The sequence below is a fragment of the Oxyura jamaicensis genome, chromosome Z (assembly GCF_011077185.1).
Source record: "Oxyura jamaicensis isolate SHBP4307 breed ruddy duck chromosome Z, BPBGC_Ojam_1.0, whole genome shotgun sequence".
In the NCBI taxonomy this organism is placed as follows: domain Eukaryota; kingdom Metazoa; phylum Chordata; class Aves; order Anseriformes; family Anatidae; genus Oxyura; species Oxyura jamaicensis.
In genome coordinates, this window is record NC_048926.1 from 15310670 (window position 1) to 15332267 (window position 21598).

Consider the following 21598-nt stretch of genomic DNA (forward strand, 5'->3'; position numbering starts at 1 on the left):
CTTCCTTAGTATAAAGTCTATCTGTGGTGTGAATTCATGGCCCTCTGTGGTATACAGACATAAAATTGTACTTTTCCTGTATTCTGTGCAGTACCAAGAACTACTCATGCATGAACACGTTGGAAAAACTGGCTCAGCTATCCTGAGAAAGACAAACCTCTGCAACACTGATTTTGGTAACTGAGAATTTGTGGGGATATGGGATAAGATGTTAGGCAACCGTTCTGTAAGTCACACCAACTTGAACACATCTTTCTGTTATAAGTTTGCAGGGTTATATTCAAAGTCCCTAAATTACCTCCAAGTATTGTGTTGGCTCTGAAACAAACCACCTAAATTCAACACCTCCATTAGTCTGGAAGAATCAGGCTCTTGTGCGTAACACACCTAAAGCATCTGAACAGCACTGAGCGAATATCAAAAAGAGAGAGCACAAACTTTAACATCTCAGTGAGCAGCATGTTGAGGCGGGAGACACATTTGCAGCCCAGGCTTAGGGGCTTTGCAGGATCAGCCTGTGTCCTAAGAATGCAGCATATCCGCTGGTTATTGTAACGCCAAGATGAGACTCAGCTGTCCACTTCTTTCTAGACAACAGAGAGCGGCAATACCAGCTTCCCATCTCTCTGACCTGGGGCCAGACCTCTGTTTTGAAAGCTGCAGTGCCTAGGTTAGACACCTAACAGATGATGTAATTGTGGTCATCAGACACGTATTAGCTTGATAGCCATGGCACACAACAGATGATTTGATTAGCACTTGCAATACCCTAGCAGCCTCTAGCTATACCAGCTGTGCGTAGGATGCTGGAGATCAGAAAGGAAGATGGGTGTGTGTGAAAGGTGACAGGGCTTAGGAGGCCACTGTAGCTTATCTTGTATTCATCATAGGTGAAATTTCACTGCAGTTACATAACCAAGCATTATTGTACACAAAGAGTATTACTGTTTGTACCTGTTGAGTTAACATGGAAGAGCATTTTTCTTTTCAGAGAAAGTAGCTATTAAGATTTTGGACAAGACAAAACTAGACCAGAAGACTCAACGTTTGCTGTCTTGTGAGATATCCAACATGGAAAAACTGCACCACCCAAACATCATCAGGCTGTATGAAGTGGTGGAGACGCTCTCAAAACTGCACCTGGTGATGGAGTATGCAGGAGGTGGGGAGCTCTTCACTAAAATCACTACAGAAGGGAAGCTATTAGAAACAGAGTGTAAAATAATCTTCTCCCAGATTGTCTCTGCTGTGAAGCACATGGTAAGTTGCTCTTCCATAGGCATGTTGCTCCTCACTACTTAGCAGAATTTGTGGATGTACCTTTTGTTTTTCCAACTAGTAGGTTTACTGTTATCAAGTTTTCAGGCCTGTATCTCCAAAAAGCAAAAAACCTAGAGAAGAGCTGTCTTTAAGTTCTGAATGCCCTGGCAGCCAGGAGGGCCAGCTGTACCCTGGGGTGCATCCGGCATGGCATTGCTAGCTGGTCGAGGGAAGGGATTGTCCTGCTCAGCGCTGGTGTGGCCTCACCTCCAGTACTGTGTGTGGTTTGGGACACCACAATATCAGAAGGACATAAAACTATTAGGAGTCCAAAGGAGAGCTACAAAGCTGGTGAAGGGTGTACAGGGCAAGATGTATGGAGGAGCAGCTGAGGTCCCTTGGTTTGTTCAGCCCAGAGCAGAGCAGGCTGAGGGGAGGCCTCATGGTGGCCTGCAGCTCCCTCACGAGGGGAGCGGAGGGGCAGGCGCTGAGCTCTGCTCCATGGGGACAGCAACAGGACCCGAGGGAAGGGCATGGAGCTGGGACAGGGGAGGGTCAGGCTGGGGGTTAGGGAAAGGTTCTGCACCCAGAGGGTGGTCAGGCCCTGGGACAAGTGCCCTAGGGCTGTGGTCACAACCCCAAGCTTCCAGAGCTCAAGAAGTGTTTGGACAATGCTCTCAGACACAGGGTCCGATTTCTGTTTTCTGCTGTGTGGAGCTAAGAGTGGGGCTGTATGATCCTTCTGAAGCAGGATATTCTGTGATTCTGTGAAAGATAATCAAGAGAACTTTAATATCCACCCCAAATTATTGCCCCTCTGTTGACAGCTCTTGGGAAGAAACTGAAATAGGAGCATTTGCTGGGTAGAACCATCCATTTAGTAACAGCATTCTCCTACAAAGCTCAATTTCTTCCCTCTAGATATTTCTAAACTTAGCATCACTCTTCTGCTAGAAAAGTGTTCCAGAGAAAGTGTGCTAGGTATTGTAAACACCCAGCTTACTTATTAATGAATGTGGGAGACTGGCAATTAAGACAGTTACTTCCTGGTCCTCACTTAGGTGCAATCTGTGATCTTAACCCCTAGCAAGTCACTTCCTCTTGCCTAGTCTTCGTTACTGCAACTGGATTTAGAATGATGCAGTTTGTAGAACACAAAGCATCTTACAAGGGCAGAAGAGGGTAATTAACTACTTCTAGTACAATCTCCTCTGAACCATGCTTAGTAACTACAGCACAAAAACACAAGAAAACTCTTCTGCATTTGAGCAGTAAAACTAAAACTTGTTAAGGTTGGCACAGGATGCCCTCTGGTGGCTCACTCTCCTGCCATGTAACTCACTTGGGCTTTAAAAGCCAGGAGGTCACAGGCAAGGGTCTTTATTTTCAGGTCAGGCATCTAGAAACATGATGCAAACTGCTTACAGAATATATAAAGAGTATGTCTTTTAAAAAATATATATTTTGACATAATGATGAGATGTTCTTTAAATGATGGATTAGCTTCAACACCTTTTCCAAAGGTACTGGATCTTACTTTAAATATTGCATCTATTTCTTGGCATTAAACCCAGGCTACCGATTTGGCCAACCTCTTCACTCATGAGCACAGTCTTCTGCGAAAAACATGTTACATTTTGCTAATCTATACTTTATATCCCATCTCATCCCTCATAGATGAGGACTGAAGGTCCCTGGTTGTTACTAATAACAGTTTTAAAACTGTGGGACACAAAAGGGGATATGGAAGGATTATCCCTATCGCCTCCAGATCCATGTGCACCTTCTTACCTGTAAGGGTAAAGAGCAGCAAGTGCTCAAACACCTCCATTCTTCCTGGTTATTTCAAAGATTAAGTTAAACCCTTACCTAATCAAGACACTATATGCCCACTCAGCAGAGCAAATTCAATTTGAGTGCTTTGCTACTACTTGTATTTCTGAGGAAAAAAAGTACAAAGTTGCAGCCTATTTACTAGAGATTTGTAAAACTGGAAGACACCACTGAACTCAGTGTCCTGCAAGGATGTGAAATATTACAAGGCACAAGTTTGTGATCCTTTTTTCTTGCCATTACCTGTTCTTCATAGGATATTAGATCACACAACAGAATTATAGCAGCTTTCTTTCTTTATCTGTTCACATTCCCTTTATGATCTTCATAAACCACAAGCTTTCCATTCACAAGTCCATGTGCTCAGAACATATGCAAAAATGGCATCATTTAAAAAGGAGTTTTTGTTACTTACATTGTTACAGAAATGTAATTTCAAGTGTTCTGAACCTTGAAAAAATAGAACACATTTTGCACATGAAGGTATCTAGACATGTAGGGATAGCCATGATGCCATCACAAATTTACTTAATAAAAATAGTACATTCGTTAACAGGAAATTGCTGTCCTTAAAAATAAATTGACATCCTTCTTTCTATCTCCTCCAGGTACTCTGTTGTTTTCTTAGCAATAGAGAATTGTCAGACTTAAATACTTTAACTTTTCACTTTCCTAGTAATGCTTACTTCTGACTTTGTCTGAGACAGGTAATTCCCTTTCCCCAGTGTGGCAATTAATCAATGATAAAGGGTAGTCACTTGGGAACTTCCCTACAAGCAAGCTAATGCCATATTTTCTTCTTCTTCTATAGCATGAGAATAATATCATTCACCGAGACCTGAAAGCAGAAAATGTTTTCTACACCAGTAACACTTGTGTTAAGGTGGGAGACTTTGGATTCAGCACCATCAGTAAGAGAGATGAAACTTTAAATACTTTCTGTGGTTCTCCTCCTTATGCTGCCCCTGAACTCTTCCGAGATGAAAACTATGTCGGCATTTATGTTGACATCTGGGCGCTAGGAATCCTGTTGTACTTCATGATGACGGGTATCATGCCATTTCGAGCAGATACAGTGGCCAAACTGAAAAAGTGCATTCTTGAAGGGACATACAGTTTGCCTGCCTCCCTCTCAGAGCCTTGCCAGAAACTGATAAAAGGAGTCCTTCAGCCAGTACCAACAGAACGATACTCTGTCAAACTTATTATGAACAGTGAATGGATGCAGGGGATACAATACCCTAAGCCTTTACAGCCATTTAAACTGGATCCAAAGTATTTGTCTGAGATCAGTACACTCAAAGAGGAAGAACTTGAAGTCAAAAACACTCTGAAAGATCTGGGAATCACAGAAGAACACATTCAAAATAACCGGGGAAGAGACGCACGCAGCTCAGTAACAGGAGTCTACAGAATTGTTTTACACAAAGTTCAGAAGAAAAGGGCACTTGAATGTGTCCCTATAATGTCCTGTCCAGATCCCAAAGAACAAGACTTGAAGAAAGGAATCAATTCTTACGGTGGGATAAAGTACACATCAAAGCTGTGTTCTATTTTGTAAACTGCACTGCAGGCTTTATACTCAGCACACTTAAAGGGTTTTAATTACTTTTCACAAGTTTTGGTGTTAACATTTTTTGTAACTTTTAAATAAACCAAATATGCCTCGTCTCCTTTGTATTTCTCGGTTCAAACTTGAAGTGTTCAAATGCAGAGCTCTAATGCACTTAGTTTTCCCTTTGCTCCAGAGACATGGTCTAGCCAGTGCAAGAACTCAGGTAAAACAGGTATGAGATAAATAGCTGAAGTAATCTTTTAATAAAGATCAAATAATACTGCACTTAACACGCCTCGGAGATCTCTAAGCACACACGTGTCACAATTGACTTCTCAAAAAGTTACCTTAGCTTGACACAACTCTACCACTGAGAGCAGAACAGTTTTCACAGAGAACAGCCAATCTGCAAACAACTGTAAATTCTTAAAAAAAATTTTAATTACTCAGCAAATTACACATAAAATCTAATTAGAGCTTTAAAAAAGAAAAGAAAAATTATAGGAAAGACAAGGCTGTTGTTGATGATGGTTCCTGATTTGTCAAATTCAGAAAGGCAAATTCAGATATGCTACTCTAACACTGCACATGTGGTTGCAATTTTCAGTGCATAACTGGTTCGGCTGTCATCTAACCTTCTGACACATTCCAATATTTGTATTGTTCTCACAGTCTGCAACCACTTAAACCCAGTTGCACTCCAATAAGGAAACAAAACATAAGCATACTCCAAAACTCATGAACTTCTGAATTCTTGCTTTAGCACTGGGCATCCCCAGGTAAGCTGACCGCTGTGGATATGTAGGTCTGTTTTCATATTGAGTATTCCAGGCTTGTACTAACTTCTGCCATACTACTTTGACAACAGAGGCTGGTGAAAAACTGATTTTGATATTCTTAACCACTAAAAGTTAGAAGTTGGAAACCTGAAAATTCCAATTTTTGAGTGTCACCAAGACATACGTACTCCTACCTTCAGCTTTATTCAGGCACTTTAATCAGCAACACCAGCAGCTCAAATGTAAATGAGTAGTAGCTGTCCTCTTCAACAAGCACAGTTGAAATGCCCATGCTGACAGGCAGAGCCTGTATGATTTTACTTAAGACAGGTAAATTAATGCAAGGTTTAGAGAGGTACAGTAGGTGTCCTCAAATTTAAAGGCAGGATGCCTCATCTATTATTAGGACCAATGAGATGATCTGTTGACCTTAGAAAGAGTAATTAATGTAAATGAGCAACAGAATGGCTCTGAAAAGCCACCCATGGAAAACTATGCTCAACAAGACTCGGGTAAGCACAAAGCAAGAACTGATCCCCTTTTGCAGTGTATGTTAGAAAGAGATAAAGCAATGCTGTCGTTCCTAAGACAGTAATAACATTGCCTGTATTTTGTAAGCTGGGAATGAATTCCTCCACTACAAAAAGTTTCCATCTGAAAGCATTTCAGTTACCTTGAAACACAGCCCTGAAACAGTGATTTCCCACCAGCCTCAACAACCCTTTCTTCCATTTGTGTAATATGGAATGATATCAAGGAGAAAGATCCAGGAGGCCCACACAGCTTGGGACCCCCACACTTTGGGTTTTCACAAGGCCAGTTTCCCCTTTCTTTCCTGTTAAAGATAAAATGCATCCTGAAAACCCAACAAGTCAGGACTACTCCAGCAGGTTTCAAATATCTCAAACTTTATTTTAATAAAGGATCAGCCTCACAGACAATGAGGGTCTGTGGTTAACTTTTTGTGCCAGTAGCTCAATTCTTGGTTTGTCCACTGCCAGCAATGGACTTTGTTCCATGGCAATTTTTTTTTCTGGTGCCAATACAAATTTCATGAGGGCAACCTAAACGAAAATGCTTGCAAACACTATCTTCATGCATCATTGCTCCATACCTTTCAGCAGAACAGATTAGTATCCATCAATTTATAATAAACATCTATTTTACCAATGCTTGACTGTACAAATACAGCAAGTTACCAAATCCTAGTGAGTGACAGATAATACAAACACTTTGTTACACAAAAAAGATCGTGATTTAAACAGATGAATCATTTCTTGCTACTTTATATGAGATAATGTAGCTTTGTAGAATTAGCAAAGAAATAAAACTCAACAAAACTTCATTCTGTACATTAGCTCAATTAAATATATAATACAAGCTTACAAGGCTCATGTCATAGTTCATTATGAATCTGGGCTTTAAAAAGCTACCAGAATGGAATCCCCATTAGAACTGTGTATCTACCACTTGCAAAAATGGATAGCTTGCATACTGGAAAAAAAAAAAAAAAAGAAAGAAAAGACCCCACTCCTAAGACATCACCAATAGTGAGAAGGACTTCAAAGTACAAAGCCAAATCCAAAGTTAGAAAGTCTCTTAGAAATGTATTATATAAAGAATAGTGAGAGGCCAGAGTTTCAGACAAAGTGATCCTCCTCCCTTTCTTAGTTTGCCAATTAAAACAGCTCCATAATATCTAGAAGTTTTATTTGAAAATTCTGCTGTTTTAAATACTTGTTACAGTTAAATAATCCTGAAAAGTGCCAAATCAGTAAGTCCAAGAAATACACCCTTTTTTGTTCTTTAGCAAAACAACTGTCTACCTCCCTTGTCATTCCTCTTTCCCCCCCAGGCTGATGTTACTCGTAAGGCAAGTATAAAATGCACAAAATGGGTTTCAGGTGGAACTTCATGGTAACTAACATTGTTAGTCACTGTCAGCCTTGTGGTCCTTGATCCACTATTTTGATAGGGGAAGAGTGATTTTATTCCATTAATGAATGTTACTTAGTTCTGTATCTTTTCCAAAGCAATGGGGCGAGGAGAGGTAGACTGGGAGAAGAAACGCAAGGTGATAAAGGGCAAGAGAAGTGCAGAATTCAGAAGACTGACTGCTTACTGTCAAGGCACTGAGAACCCTAACATTAAAAGCTTGGACTATTTTGCCACACACTTTTGCATACAAGTAGAATTTAAGTGTAGGTTTCAAGCCATTTTACATGGAAAAAAGCAAGCAGAAGATTCACTTTTTTTTTCTATGTACAAAGACCTTGTAATAGACTACAGCTACTACTCCGCAATTAAAAAAATTCAGACATGTTAAAGAATCCACAAAGCCCCTAGCAAGTCCCATTATCTCCAGTATATTAATGATTTTAGTGTCCTGAAAATACTATAAATATCAGCACACTGCATTAAGACAAATCCTTTCAAGGAGTTTGAAGGTTTTTCATCCCCAATTAAGTACTACTGTACAATGCAACTTCAGTACTACTGTAATCCTTTCTTTCACCCTACCCTCACACCTTTTTCCATTCCCCACCTCACAGAGGTATCTTAATGCTCCCCATTGGAAATGGCAACAGTAACGCCTTCAGATTCTGTTGTTGCAGGGATTCTTGGCACTTTCTTAGCAGGGCTTGGGATGTGCTAAGAAGAAGGGAAAAAAGACATTAAATACAGTTTTCTAGTTCACATACATCCAATACTTCATGGCTAGTCCAACTCTCAAACAACATTCATGCTACACTGGATGGCTTGGTTTTAAGTCATTCACATTGGTCATGCTTCATGCAAAGTGATCATGTTAAAACAGCCAGTTTCTTCTTGTTTCATTCTTGTGCAGTTTCATTCTTGTTATGATGAAATGTACTTTTAAAAATTCCATGTTCTTTTTTTTTTTTTTTTTTTTTTTTTACTTCTGGCTTGTATGTTACATATTTTAACAAAGCACTTGAAATAATTTGTTAAATCCCTTCATCTTTTACCATACATGCACATGCTAGGACAACCACATAAATCGTTCCACCATTTACATCAAACTTTAGAAGAGTGCACAGTGTTCACCTCATGAACAACGCCTGGGTGGACAACTTCAACTCCTGCCTCCAGAGGTCCATCACCCATGACTGGGCGTCGTGCATAAGTTCTTCTGTGTTTCTCATCCACACGCACAAGGTACCATGTTCCCTCAAAGAGATCTTCTACAGAACACTGTGGAATATAGTTGGCTGCAAAAATAAAAAAGAGCCAACAATACACTGTTAGTTGGCTCCTGGTGAGAGTATCATTCAACACTGGCCTTTACATATTGCAGTTTAGAAGTACTAAGATGGGAAAAACCAATTTAATTTGGTTTTATTTCCATGAGTACAAGCTACAGGAAAGCACTTTACAAGCTATAAGAAAGTGGAAAGAGTTGGACATCCTCTTCATCCTATAACCAAATTATTACAGCTGTGCAAATTAATTATTTTGCTGTAGGATTAGGAATACTGGAACACCGGAGAACTTACTAAGCTTCGGGGCCCCCAACATACAAAGGACATGGACCTGTCAGAGCAAGTCCAGAGGAGGGCCATGAAGATGATCATGAAGCACCTCTCCCATAAAGACAGGCTGAGAAAGCTGGGGCTGTTTAGCCTGGAGAAAAGGCGGCTCTCAGGAGACCCTATAGAGAGGGGCCTTCCAGGACATATGGGAAAACTGTGGAGCAACTCTGTCAGGAAGTATAGTGATAATACAAGCAGTAAGGGCTTTAAACTAAAAGAGGGTAGGTTTAGATTGGGTATAAAGATACAGATCCTTCACTCAGTGGTTTGGTGAGGCCCTGGCACAGGCTGCCCAGAGAAGCTGTGGATGCCCCATCCCTAGAGGTGTTCAAAGCCAGGCTGGATGGGGCACAGGGCAATCTGACCTAGTGGAAGTGTCCCCGCTCATGGCAGGGGCGTTGGAACCAGATGACCTTTAAGATCCCTTCCAACCCAAACTGTTCTGTCACTCTATGATTATGGCTCTATGATACATGTTTTCAAAGTTCTTACCCAAGTGATGAGTTTCCTGTCTAATCTTCATGTTTTCAGCAAAGACATCAGGTGCAATACATTTTCTCGAGTCAAGTCTTGTTTTAAGATCAGAAAGGCTGGCAGTTATTTTGTCCAGTGCAGAACCTACAACATAAAACCATCATGTACCATTTGCACCAGTGCCAAAAGCTGCACACTAGCACGTTAGCACAGCAGGGCTATTCAAAATATCCTGCATTATAGAAGCTAAGTTTCTAGTTAGGTACACGTATTCCCAATTACTTGAGAAAAACACTTGTAGCATTTGAAAAATATTATCTATTTGCCCAAAGAGTCGCTTAAAACATACCCTGGAGCTGGAACATCTTTCACATTACTGTCATTAAGCACTGTTCTACAGGTTTACTTAGGCTGGTGGGTAATGTAACAAAGCTTTTACAGGTGAGCTGTGCAAGGGAGTTAATTAACATCTCTTCCTTTCACTCACCAGGAGTGGCATCCTGTGTAACTCTGATGGAATACAGAGTAGCAGCAAAACCAGAGCCATATGAGAACACACTAATTCTCTGTCCTGCAAGATGCTCTGGAGAGTACCTGCAAACCAAACAACAGCTTTTTAAGCTGAGAATTAAGTCATGATGCCAGTTTTAAATAACCAGAAAGCACAGCTAGCTTAGAAAAAGTAGACGTCAGACTGTATCAACTACAACACCACATTTAGCAAGCTATACGCATAAATAGGGGCTTTTTAAAACAAGATTTCAAACACTGCTGTTATGAGATGATTTTCAAGGCTGCCTACACAAAAACAAAGAGCAAAGAAATGCCCCGAATATGATCTAGAAGGTGGCCAATTTTCATTAAATGTCCTAAAGCCTAAAATGAAACATCACATCTTGGAATGCACAGTAACAATACAAGAGACCTAAGATGAGTGGTTTAGTTTATGTTTATCATGCTTTAAGTCTCAGTGATGGGGAATAAAAAAAAAAGTAAGTATTAATTTGCTTTTATTATTATAGGGAAACAAAGAAAGCATTCTGATTCTGTTTTCTACTATGGTAGTGTCTTTTGGGGAGGCTAGGGGAGAGAAGGCTGGGAAAAAAGGCACACCACCTTACCAATAAGATCCTACTTTGAAAGGCAGTAAGCAGTGTTTTAGATTAGCTTTTGACACAAACTTTGAATCCACTTGTCACTTGAACTAAATGTGTATGCGGAATAATTTTGTAACATTTTATGTGCTTACATATAAAAAGCTACAAGTTTGATTTTCCAATTTTATACTTACTGGGCTAGAAGAGAGGCAAGGCAACCATAGACTGAAGGGGTATACATATTTCCATTCTGATTGGACACAAGTAATGAAGCTTTGGTTTTCTGATTGAAGAGCTCTGCACTAGCTTTCATAAAAGCTTTTTCCACATCTCTGTCAAAATATGTATCTTCAAGTTTTACATCCCTATTAAAAAAATAGATAAGTGCAAAAAAAAAAAAAGGTAGTCAGTAATAGTTAGAAAAGGAGAAATAATATCTTGCATGTTTACCGAATTAAGACTATCTGAATAAGTAAGGCAGCAACCATTCTCACCTGAAAGCTTCCAGCCCACTGAAAATGCCACTTGCTGTTTCTGGGTTCTGGTCACTCAGGAAGTCATTCAGCAGCAGTCTAGCCACACTCTTCTGTACCAGTTTACAGTAGGGAGAATGAAAGATCATGAAACCAAAGTCATTCAAGGTGAAACGTCTGTCTGTTCCTTCTGGAATTGGCAGAAAAGTTGTGTTACAACTTATTACTTGTACTCACTTCAGCTATTAAAATAAAACAGGTGGATGGCATGATTTAGTCATCATAACATGTCAGCATATAAAAGACAACTCAAGATTAACCCTTACTGGCAAACTCATTTGAAACACTGACAAAACTTCTGTTTAAAAAATCATTTCTTACTGATCTTGTGCACCATTGAGCACCATTCTTCTCTTCTAGAAGAAAGAGCTCTACGCTTAACTGAAACTCAGTATTTCTACTGAGCATTTTGAAATAAATACTCTGCTTCATCTATCCTTCGAACATATCCTTCTTAACAGGGGTGAAGCAACTACTAAACATGGGAGGAATAAATAAATATCATCACTTTGTATTTAAATATTAACCTCAATATTTTAAGAGCCTTGAGGGAGGGAAAAACAACACACTCTGAAGCAAGATATTTGTATTGCCACAACAAAAGCCTGAAGAGACTACTCTTTATTGATCATCAGGTACTTAGTTGTAACAGCAGAGAAATAATGCGTTTCTTAAGGGGGAAGAGCAAACATTTCACCCACCTCAGAACACACAAACACAAAAAAGGAGGCAGTATGCTACTCTTTAGATTGGATGCTAAAACCTGAAAATACACTGTGTAATTATACATTCCAATATTTGTGGCTACATACCCTTTTGCCACTGGGCATGGATTTTGTTGCGATAAACAGTATAGCAGCGATCTAACGCACTGAGGTAGCACTGTATGGACAGCTTGCCATCAACGACAGGATATTCGGAGATCATGTCTGGCTTATAGAAGTCATAGGCGTGCTGCATGTGGGTTCCACGCAATCCTGGTGGAGAGAATTGGACAACGTTGAAAATTACTTTATTCAGCTTCTGTGAGTCCGTTCGCATACATCACTTCACAAATGTGGAAAGCAACTAATGTTTAGTCCCTGACAAACATGTTTTCTTAGCACTTCAGGCCCTTCTAGGTAATGTTTCACACAGATCTCAACTGCCTGCAACTCAAGTACTACAGTAGGCTTGAGCATCACAAACACATTAATAAGTCATTTCTTCTTGAAAATAGAGTGCAGTGCTTTGTTATTCAGTTCTAGCCCACACTTCGTCAACTTTATTGGAGAATCTCCTAGTACGAAACAGATAGAAGCATCTCTAATTGGTTCTTGCTGTGTACTATAGGGGGACTTAGGCAAGGCAGCCAAAATGAGACAACTTTCTGACACTAGTAGGTGTTAATCCAGCCCTCCAGCAACCCAGAAAAACAGTGGGCAGGCTTCAGAATGGATTAAATATCTGGCTGAACGGTATTTGTTTTCTCACAGGACTCACCTCTCTCAAAAATCAAAGGAGCATTTGGGCCAACTAGCATAGCAACAGCACCAGCTCCCCCTGTTGGCCTGGCGTTTCCAGTGGCATACACAGCAATGTCTCCAGCAACAACAAGTGCATAACGCCCTGTAAAAACACACAGAAGTAACAACGAGAATTAGCCAAGAATCTAGATTTTGCTACCCACCAACAACTTTTGGGATTTTGTTATTTCAAACCATTTCACTTTTCTGTAAGCTACCGAATTTCATGGGAAAAGACCAGTGATGATTATCCATGCTGTCATCTTCTGCATGTAATTAAGTAATGGCAAATGCCCAGAGTATTTAAGACTTCAGAAAGAATTAATATAGTTTATCCTCTGGATCTTATACAGTTAAGCATAGACACTGTAATTATAAGAAATTAGTCAACAACAGAGAATGACGTACATTTGCAGGAAAATACCCTGAACTTACCATCCCAAGAGCTGGACTCAATCCAATTAACCGCATTAAAAAGAGCAGCAGTGCCTCCATAGCATGCATTCGTGGTGTCGATTCCTTCTACATCTGTATTACCAGATTCTTCAAAAAGTTGCATCAGGACAGTCTTCACAGATTTTGATTTATCAATTATTGTCTCCGTTCCAACTTCTAATCTCCCAATACAATCATAGGAAAGGCTGTTCCTCTCCATAAGCTTCTGAACCACAGTCAAGCAGAGGGAATTGATATCCTCACGGTCAGAGCAGAACCCCATCTTTGACTGGCCTAACCCAATGGTGTACTTGCCAGCATCCACGCCATCATACTTCTCCAGCTCTGTCTGATCAACATACTGAGAGGGAAAATATATTTCTAGTGCAACGATTCCCACATCTTTGGGCCAACAGGATTCAACATTCACTGGAAGAGACCCAGGCATTGTGGCAGATCTTCAAGAAGAAAAAAAAACAAAACAACAACAAAAAAAAAAACAGCTCATTTATACACATCCATTTCTAGAGACCTACTTTGTATGTACTTTAGGTTTCTGCAGATATACAGATAAAGTTAAGTTTTAGGTATTCTACGAGTTCATTTGCAAAAGGCAAGCCTCAGAGGTTTTGTTCTGAGCATACTGAAAACACCATAATCAAATTTATAACATTTTATATTAAGTTCTTTTAACTGACAATTCAATTTCAGCGCTAGAGCTGGGTACATTTAGCCTAAGCCTAAGTATTAAGTATTTCACTGCAGCAAAACACACAATCGAGAAGCGTTGAGTGTTTGAGCAGTGAGTTTATTATTCGACTTCTGTGCATAAGCAAAGTCTCAATTCTACACAGGCAGGCTAGGAACACTGGATTGTTCTTTAGACTGTTGCTGATTAGGAACCAACTAACTCAGGAATAAACCCAGCCGTAACACAGGTCAGAACTTTCCGAACCTGCTTGTATCTTTACACTCGGTGACTCAGGGTGTTCCACCGTGCTTATAAGTGCCACAGAGACGCCAGGCTCTGTCTGCGCTTCTAACAGCCACTCCGTTCTGCCATCCCTGAACTATGACCACCGACACCGTGCCGTCTCCCCGTGACCAGCTCCCCGGGCCGAGGAGCACCCACGGCCCTCTAATCCCTCCAATCCCTCCGCCTCCGGCGCTCCTCCCCCGGGACAGCGGGGCGGACCCTCAGCCGCCACCGGCCGCCCCCCCACACCCGCCTCAAGGTTACCGGGACCCACACGGGGCCGCACCGCGGGGGCAACCGCTCCTCTCCCTTCCCCTCCGATTCTTCCCTTCCCCTCCGCTCCCTTCCCTTCCCGTCCCTTCCCCTCCGCTCCCCCCCGTACCCCCCCGGTCCCGTCCCGTCCCTCACACGCTGCGGAATCCCATGGCCGGCGGCTGGCGGCCAGGGCGCATGCGCCAGGGCCGGGGGGGGGGGTGAGGGGAAAGGGGGGACGGGCGCTGCGCGCACGCGCCGCGCGCGCACCCCCGCGTCCCCTCTCCATCCCCGCGGGAGTGCGCGCGGCGCGGGCACGGCGCGCCTTGCTGCTGGGCGGCGTGACCCCAGGCGTCCCCGTGCCCCCGCTGCGGGCAGCGCCACGCGTCCGCCGGCTCTCCCTGCTCTCTGTTTGGGAGGTTTCCCTCCTGCCCTCACCTTTCCACTTGTTTTTGAACACGCTTCCCTGCTGCTTTCAGTTTTTATTTGTTTTTAATAAAATTGCACCCGGGAGATGGGATGCCCAGAGCAGCATCCAGCAGGCATCACATGCACACTTCCAGGGCTGCCCTACTGACCGTGAGGAGGATCTGGGGGGACGAACAGCAGCTGGGAGCTTCGTGGCTTTCTGGGAGTGCTGCTCCCAGAGCCCAGGGCTGCGTTTTATCCCAAATCTGCACAGGCACTGGCAAGGAGAGGAGGGTGAATGAATGCCAACAGCACCAACCACGAGCTTTCCAGGTCCAAAAAGCCACTTGGAGAGCAGCATGCCATGGCACAGACACCCCTTCCTCCCTCCGGATGGCACCAGACAGGGCACAGCCAGCTGCGAGGGCTCCTGGCATGGTCACGGTGACACCCCAGGGCTGAGCCTCATCCCCAGAGCACGGCACAACCCAGGGGGTGAGAGGCTGCGGAGACTGCAATGGTGAATTTTAGGACAGAGCAGCCCAGTTGGAAGGGACCTAAAAGATGACCAAGCCCCACTGCCTGGCCATGCCAGGGCTAGCCAAGAGTTATCGAGGGCACGCTATTAAGGGTATTATCTGAGTGTCCCTGATGGGCACCATCCACCTCCCTAGGAAGCCTCTCCCAGTGCTCAGCCACCCTCACCACAATGGAATTATTCCTCATGTCCAGCCCGAGCCTCCCCAGCACAGCTCCGTGCCACTGCCAGGCATCCCATCGTTCGTTACCAGGGAGCAGAGACTGCAGCTTTAATTAAGTTACATAGGAGCACAGAAGACAAGATGATGGCATATAATGGGCTTGCCATGTCACAGCTCTAGAACAATGGCTTTTAATTGGGCATTTATTCTGAGGAAAGCTCAGTATGCCAGAAGGATTCGCATCACTGGGGAGCTCAGAGGAAAAGACTCTGCTTTTGTGCTTGCCAGTTACAGGACTTGGAGATCAACACCAGCATTGACTTACATGTTACTTGCTGCAGTTCCCTCGCCCAAGATCTTTTTGTGGAAGACAACTAAAGGGGGGCGGTTTCTGTTGTATTCCCATTGAATACGCCTGGCACAGCAGCAGCCAGGGCTGTCAGGTTACACTGCAGCGTATAACGTTGCTTTATACACCCGCTTTGATTGCTTAAGAAAACAGGACATGTGGCATCTTAAGAAAGTCACTTGTTACGATGGAAATTGTTTGTCTGACCTGAGACAAGCAGCCTTTTGTTCCCCTGGTCCAAAAACAAACAATCCCAGCCACTGAGAGCAAAACGGTACCCAAAAGTACTATTTCTTTTAAAAATCGAGAGCCTGAGATGCTTCAATGTAAGGCAACGAGAAACCTGCCCTGTTTTGCATCCCCTTTGGGTTCTGCAGGAAATGAATGAGCACCATCAGACAGCCACAACTTTCTCCTTGGCATTGCCAGATGTAGAAACGTGTTCTCGCACAACAACCAGGAACATTCATCATCTTTATTCATAGAGTCACAGAATCATTGGGGTTGGAAGAGACCTCCAAGATCATCTGGTCCAACCACTCCCCTGCCACCAATGTCACCCACTAAACCATGTCCCCAAGCACCACGTCCAACCTTTCCTTGAACATCCCCAGGGACGGTGACTCCACCTGGGCAACCCATCCCAACACCTGCTCTTTCTGAGAAGAAATGTCTCCTCGTCCCCAACCTGAGCCTCCCCTGATGCAACTTGAGGCCATTCCCTCGTGTCCTATGACCACCTTCCTGTGAGAACAGGCCGACCCCAGCTCCCCACAGCTTCCCTTCAGGTAGCAGCGAGGATTCCGCCGACCATCTGACATTGCTGAGGTAACTCCCGAAGCCACTCATGGCCGCACAGCCCCGGCTGCGAGTCACCACCCGAAACCCGACCCGCTGCAGCCGGTACCCCTGCGCTCCGCCACCGGCACCTCGCCCCGTGGCCGCGCACGGCCGCCCCCCGGCCCCGGCCGCTCTGAGGGGAGCGACCCCGCCCCGCCCCGCGGGCGCTCACCTGCGCGAGGCGATGGCGCTGGCTGGCGCTGGCTGCCGCTGCTGCTGCTGCCGCCGCCCGGTGCCGCACGCCCGGCCAGGAGGAAACGCCGGCAGCCGGCGCGCGGCGCCTTTAAACGGCCCCGCGGCCCGGGCTCCGGCCGGCGGGCTGAGTAGCAGCTCCCGCTGGCCAATCACGAGCCCCGCCGGGGCCCCGGGTCCCGCCCTCCGAGCGCGCCGCGGCCGCCGGAGGAGGCGGGGGGAATGGTGTGAGAAAGTGACGCGGCGTGGCCAGAGGGCGGCGCGCCAATGAGGACGCGGCATGGGCGGCGGCGGAGCAATGGGAGCCGAGCGCCGCGCGGGGGCAGCCAATGGGAGCGCGCGGCCGACCGCGGGTGAGAGTAGGGCGGCCGCCGGGGCCCGGCGAGGCGAGGAGGCCGCCGGTCGCCTAGCAACGAGCGGCACGGCCCGGCCCGCCCGGCCCGGCCCGGCCCGGCCCGAGCCCCGCCGCCATTTTGCGGCGTGTGTCGGGGGTCGCACACCTCACGCGGGTCCCGTACAGTTCACATGGACCCGCACACCTCACACGGGCGCACCCCCGGGGGGACAGGGGCTCGGTGTTCCTGTCCCGCGTGCTGGGAGAAGGCAGTGCCTGAAATCGCAGCCTGATTTAAAAGTCACTGGAGCCAAAGGGATAGCCTCCCTTGGCAGCTGGAGTCAGCTTCTGTGGCATCTGTTTACTACAGCTAGCAGGGACAGTGCCTTCCTCACCTCACAGCATCAGGGCAACACAAACAGATTGTTTCTGCCACCTTAGGAGTGGGTAAAAACGATGCAAAAGGAAGGGGAAAGCTCTCCTGGAAAGCCTTAGCTCCTGCCTTGTTTGTTCAATCTGATTTGAACCTCTAATCACTCAGTGTCCTGTATAGCCACAGATTTGTCATGTCCTCATAGAGCAAAATTGAGAAATGCTACTGAGAAATTGGGAGTTTTGTTTGCAGTTGTTACTCTGCACGCTACTGATAAGCTTACGTCAGTCTCTGTACTAGCCAGTTCCCTTTGTAATCCTGAAAAAACATGGTGACAAAATGCCAACTGAACAAGCCATGGCGTGGTTACATCCTACAGACACACCACATCTTCCATGCCTACAGACCAAACAGACTTCCTTATAGAAAACTGATTTTTTTTTCTGCACCGTTGGAAGAGTTGAACTTCTCCCCTGAGTGTGTAAAATTTAAATTCCTCCGTCTTCCAGCACAGAAAAAATAAAGTTTCCTTCTTGCAGACTTCAAAATGGGCTCCTAATGCCAGCCTCTCGCCACGTACCCCAGTGCCAGAATGGCTCCTCACATTGTGGTACTTTGTGCTGGCGTGGAGAACCGTGCCCGTTTAGGAAGAGAGGAAACAAGCCATCTGGTCCTGAATCTGCGGGACCTGATGTCGGGGTGCAAGCGCAGCACGCTGGGCCTTTACAGCCCCTTCCCCACACCCTGGGGGCCCTGCTGTCTCTGTGTGTGGCCAGCTGCCCTACAGCATGCCCTCCTCAGCCAGGTCGGATGCAGCGAGGAGGGCTGTGAGGCAGGGAGCAGCAGGAAGCCTCCCCTTCACTCGGGAGCTGCCTCCCAATTCGGGAGCTCTGCGGGTGCCCATGCTCAGCTCCCTCCTGGGATGATCCTGGCCATGGACTTGATGCCCAGCTTCGCCTCGGACCTGCCTCACTGCCACAGCCTTCCCTGCAAACCTGGGTTCCCGGCTGACCCCGGCTGCCGACCCTGGACCTGCTTTGCTTTTCTGTTTGGGCTCTGTGAGAGCGTGCCCTTGTCAGCGAGGCCACTGCCCGGCCAGCCTTGGTGTCACGTTCGGCTCCTGGCGCTCCTGCCCTCACCCGGCAGCCTGCCTGTGCTGCTCCCTGACAGCTCCACTGTGCTCGCCTGTCTGCCTGCAGTCACATCGGGCTTTCTTTTTGATAAACCTTGTATCTGCTTTCAGAATGGTAAAAGCAGATTTTTTGTTTGGTTGGTTTTTGATGTGTAGTGAACAATATGTGCAGATGTAAATAGCAATCTTCTGATCTTAATTCCATCTGCACGTATCTGACCAAGGGATGATCCATATTTACTGCCTTGTTTCCAGTCTTTCCACAGTCTTTCTTATTAACTTTCTATGTTGTTGAAGACAGTATGACATAGACACGCATGAAATCATGGCTATTAATCTGAAATGACGTATGTGCAAAATAGTAAAAGAAATTTAAAAACACTACAAATGAATGAACCACCTGTAGCCAACAGAATTATAACGATGTTCTCCTACTGTGCCCATACCAAAGCACATTTGCAGATCACACCCTGCAGCTGATGAAGGAAAGGTAAAAGGTAAAATGTAACAGACAGTTGCTGGATTTTCTGAATTTTAAAACAGAGTCTAAAGACACAATGCACTCCTAGTTTTTTGTTTGTTTTTGCTTTGTTTTGTTTTTGTGTTGTTTTGTTTTGTTTTGTTTTTGTAATTATTTGGAGTTAAATTCAGGGACCAGGTACCTAATCTATGCTGAAAAAAAGCAACATATTTGTCTTCTAAGGATGCTTCAGGTTCTAATTTAAATCTACATCTACCTCTCAGGTTCTAATTTAAATCTACATCTACCTCAGACAACCTTCTCTTGCTGACTGTTTTGATAACTAATTTAGTAGCCCTTACTAGTATTTTTTAGCCTTAGATTTACTACCTCTTCTAATTAATTGCTACAATTTCTTCTGTGATTGTTGTCAAGAGCATTATTCTTTTTCTTCAGCTTCAGGAGGCCTCAGATCCAATTTTCCTGTCACTGAGTGTAATGTCAGGGAATACTTATAAATACTGTTTGCAAGAAATGTCTGCCTATACAGCTGTTGCAATGGAATTGACCACAATTGGTTTATATAGATTTCTCAGAAAGATTGCAGTAAATAACCATAATTTTTTTGATGGATCTTGTTCTAGATCTTAGGTAATTTTCAGTCCTCTAACCAAATCATGCCCCAGACATGGGATTGCCACTGTCACCCCGTCTTGCTAGAGTGCAGGTCGTTCCCCTTCCATGGCTGAAGAACTTAACAAATCTGCCCAGTGATATTTTCAGTAGAGACCGTTACAGAGATGGCGTTTGGTGTATTTGTGCTAGAGTACCAGAAGGATTGCTGCACCTTGCTAACTATGGAACTCGTAACCTGAGAAAGGGAAAGGTCCACTCACCAAAGATGCAGTTACCAAAGAAACCCCGAATAATTCAGAATGACCTTGAAGCTCAGACGTTGGCCATGAGAGGACAAACAAACATCCTTTTCCTCCCTTAAAACCCGTTCATCGTTTGAGCCATTTTTGACAGAAGATGAGTCTGAAATTGAGTCTCTCTTACCATTTCTCACTTAGGCAGAAGTGATTGGATCTCCTAAAACAAGTGTTCTGAGAGATAAGTGTTTGCCGTCTGATGATTCTCCTTTACCTCTGGTTTCAAGTCACAGTAACAACTTTAGGACTCTGGTTTTGTCCCGATAGACCTGACGGATTCTTTGTTTCTGTTTCATAGTTCTTAGGCAATCCTATCTGTGACAGGTTTTTCTAAAGCCTCCTGGAGAGATAGAGATGATCATATTAGGTTAATATTTTAAGAGTTGATAATTCTTAAACAACCAAATATTAAATCTGTTTCTTGAAACAGAGTAAATTTATTGAAATTTTCAAGAATATTAAATGAATCATGGGCCAAATTGGGATGGAATTCAATGGAAACTAGGCTTCTAAGTCACTAAAATGCTCAGTGAGGTTTTCAGAAGCAGCTGATTGCATCTTTGGTTGCCTAAACCCATTGCTATCATTTTTTTGTTTCTTTATTTTTTGAAAAAAAAGTCATGTGCTGTAGTAATCCCTTCTGCAAAACAAGATGTTGAGATAACTACAGAAAAAAATATTGATTTCATTTTGTTGCCAAGTACAAAATAGTAAAGGTCAAAAATAATGCTCAGGTACAGAGAGTGTGAGGTCACCTAAGTGAAGGTTTGGAAACTGGAAGAATTTTCTTTTTTGTATTTTGTGTTTGTGTGTCAGGGTTCAGGGATAAATGAAGCTGTACCAGAGAGTAGGTCTTCAAAGTGCTGTTTTGATACTTGATATACCAATACTGGGGAAGACATTTTTTCAGATTGACTGCTAGACGTTATTCCTAATTCAATTCCCAAAAGAATGCACAGGAACGCAAAATCAAAACACATTTGGCAGCTGGTGATAGATGGCCTCTATATTCTCCTAATCTTTCAATTTAATCTACTGGATCCAGGAGAAACTAATAGGAGATAACATATACTGTGAAGAGCTGGAAGATGTAAACAAAACTATCACACACTGTCTTTTAAAGTAGGTCCAGTAAAGGCAAATATTTTATTAGCATTTGAGTTGCAGATCCAGCTGGGTCTTACAACACTTGTGACACTGTAGTAATTCCAGTTATTAAAAACTACAAAATAAATTTAGACTCCACTTTGCTGCTTTTCTGAATATGTTGAATATCCCCAATAAAACAGACATGGAAATTAGGGTACAGTCAGTATTGCATCAGTCTCAATATTTAGGGTATACTCCATAAGCTCAAAAGCCACCGGTTGCATCGGTGAGAAAGCTACAAGGAGCTAAGATGCCATCACAGACCCACCTGGATGTCTGTGACTCAAGAGGGAGGCACAAAGGTAAAATCTGGAATCAGTAGCGGAGCACAAGGAAGAAAGTGAACAGAGCTGCTGGGAATCGATAGCACAGTGTAATGTATTTCAGTGTTCTAGGTGCTCTGCTAGCCTGGGCCCATGAGGTTTGGATTCTAACACACAAGACACTAGCACACTGCTGTACAAGGCAGTCAGCA

General features: G+C 44.1%; 2 protein-coding genes across 6 annotated transcripts in view; one reads left to right on the forward strand and one right to left on the reverse strand.

Moving 5' to 3' along the window:
- The window catches only part of NIM1K (NIM1 serine/threonine protein kinase), a 29190-nt gene extending 24106 nt beyond the window's left edge, over positions 1-5084 (forward strand). For 4 of the 5 annotated variants that reach the window (XM_035310853.1, XM_035310852.1, XM_035310855.1 and 1 more), the window contains exons 3-4: positions 992-1260; positions 3905-5084. In XM_035310853.1, the coding sequence (XP_035166744.1) occupies positions 992-1260; positions 3905-4654 (1019 nt within the window). In that variant the 3' untranslated portion in view covers positions 4655-5084. Of the gene's footprint in view, positions 1-91; positions 177-991; positions 1261-3904 lie in introns of all 5 variants that reach the window. The other variant, XM_035310856.1, reaches the window with a different exon arrangement.
- Positions 5085-6314: 1230 nt separating this feature from the next.
- On the reverse strand, positions 6315-16882 carry HMGCS1 (3-hydroxy-3-methylglutaryl-CoA synthase 1). Its single transcript, XM_035310846.1, has 10 exons — positions 16724-16882; positions 13026-13483; positions 12568-12693; positions 11898-12062; positions 11047-11215; positions 10747-10917; positions 9943-10049; positions 9474-9599; positions 8497-8660; positions 6315-8079 (listed from the first exon to the last, which is right to left on the reverse strand). Exons 2-10 carry the CDS (start codon positions 13471-13473, stop codon positions 7987-7989), a joined length of 1569 nt encoding a protein of 522 aa, XP_035166737.1. The 5' UTR covers positions 13474-13483; positions 16724-16882; the 3' UTR covers positions 6315-7986.
- Between the last annotated feature and the right edge of the window lie 4716 nt (positions 16883-21598).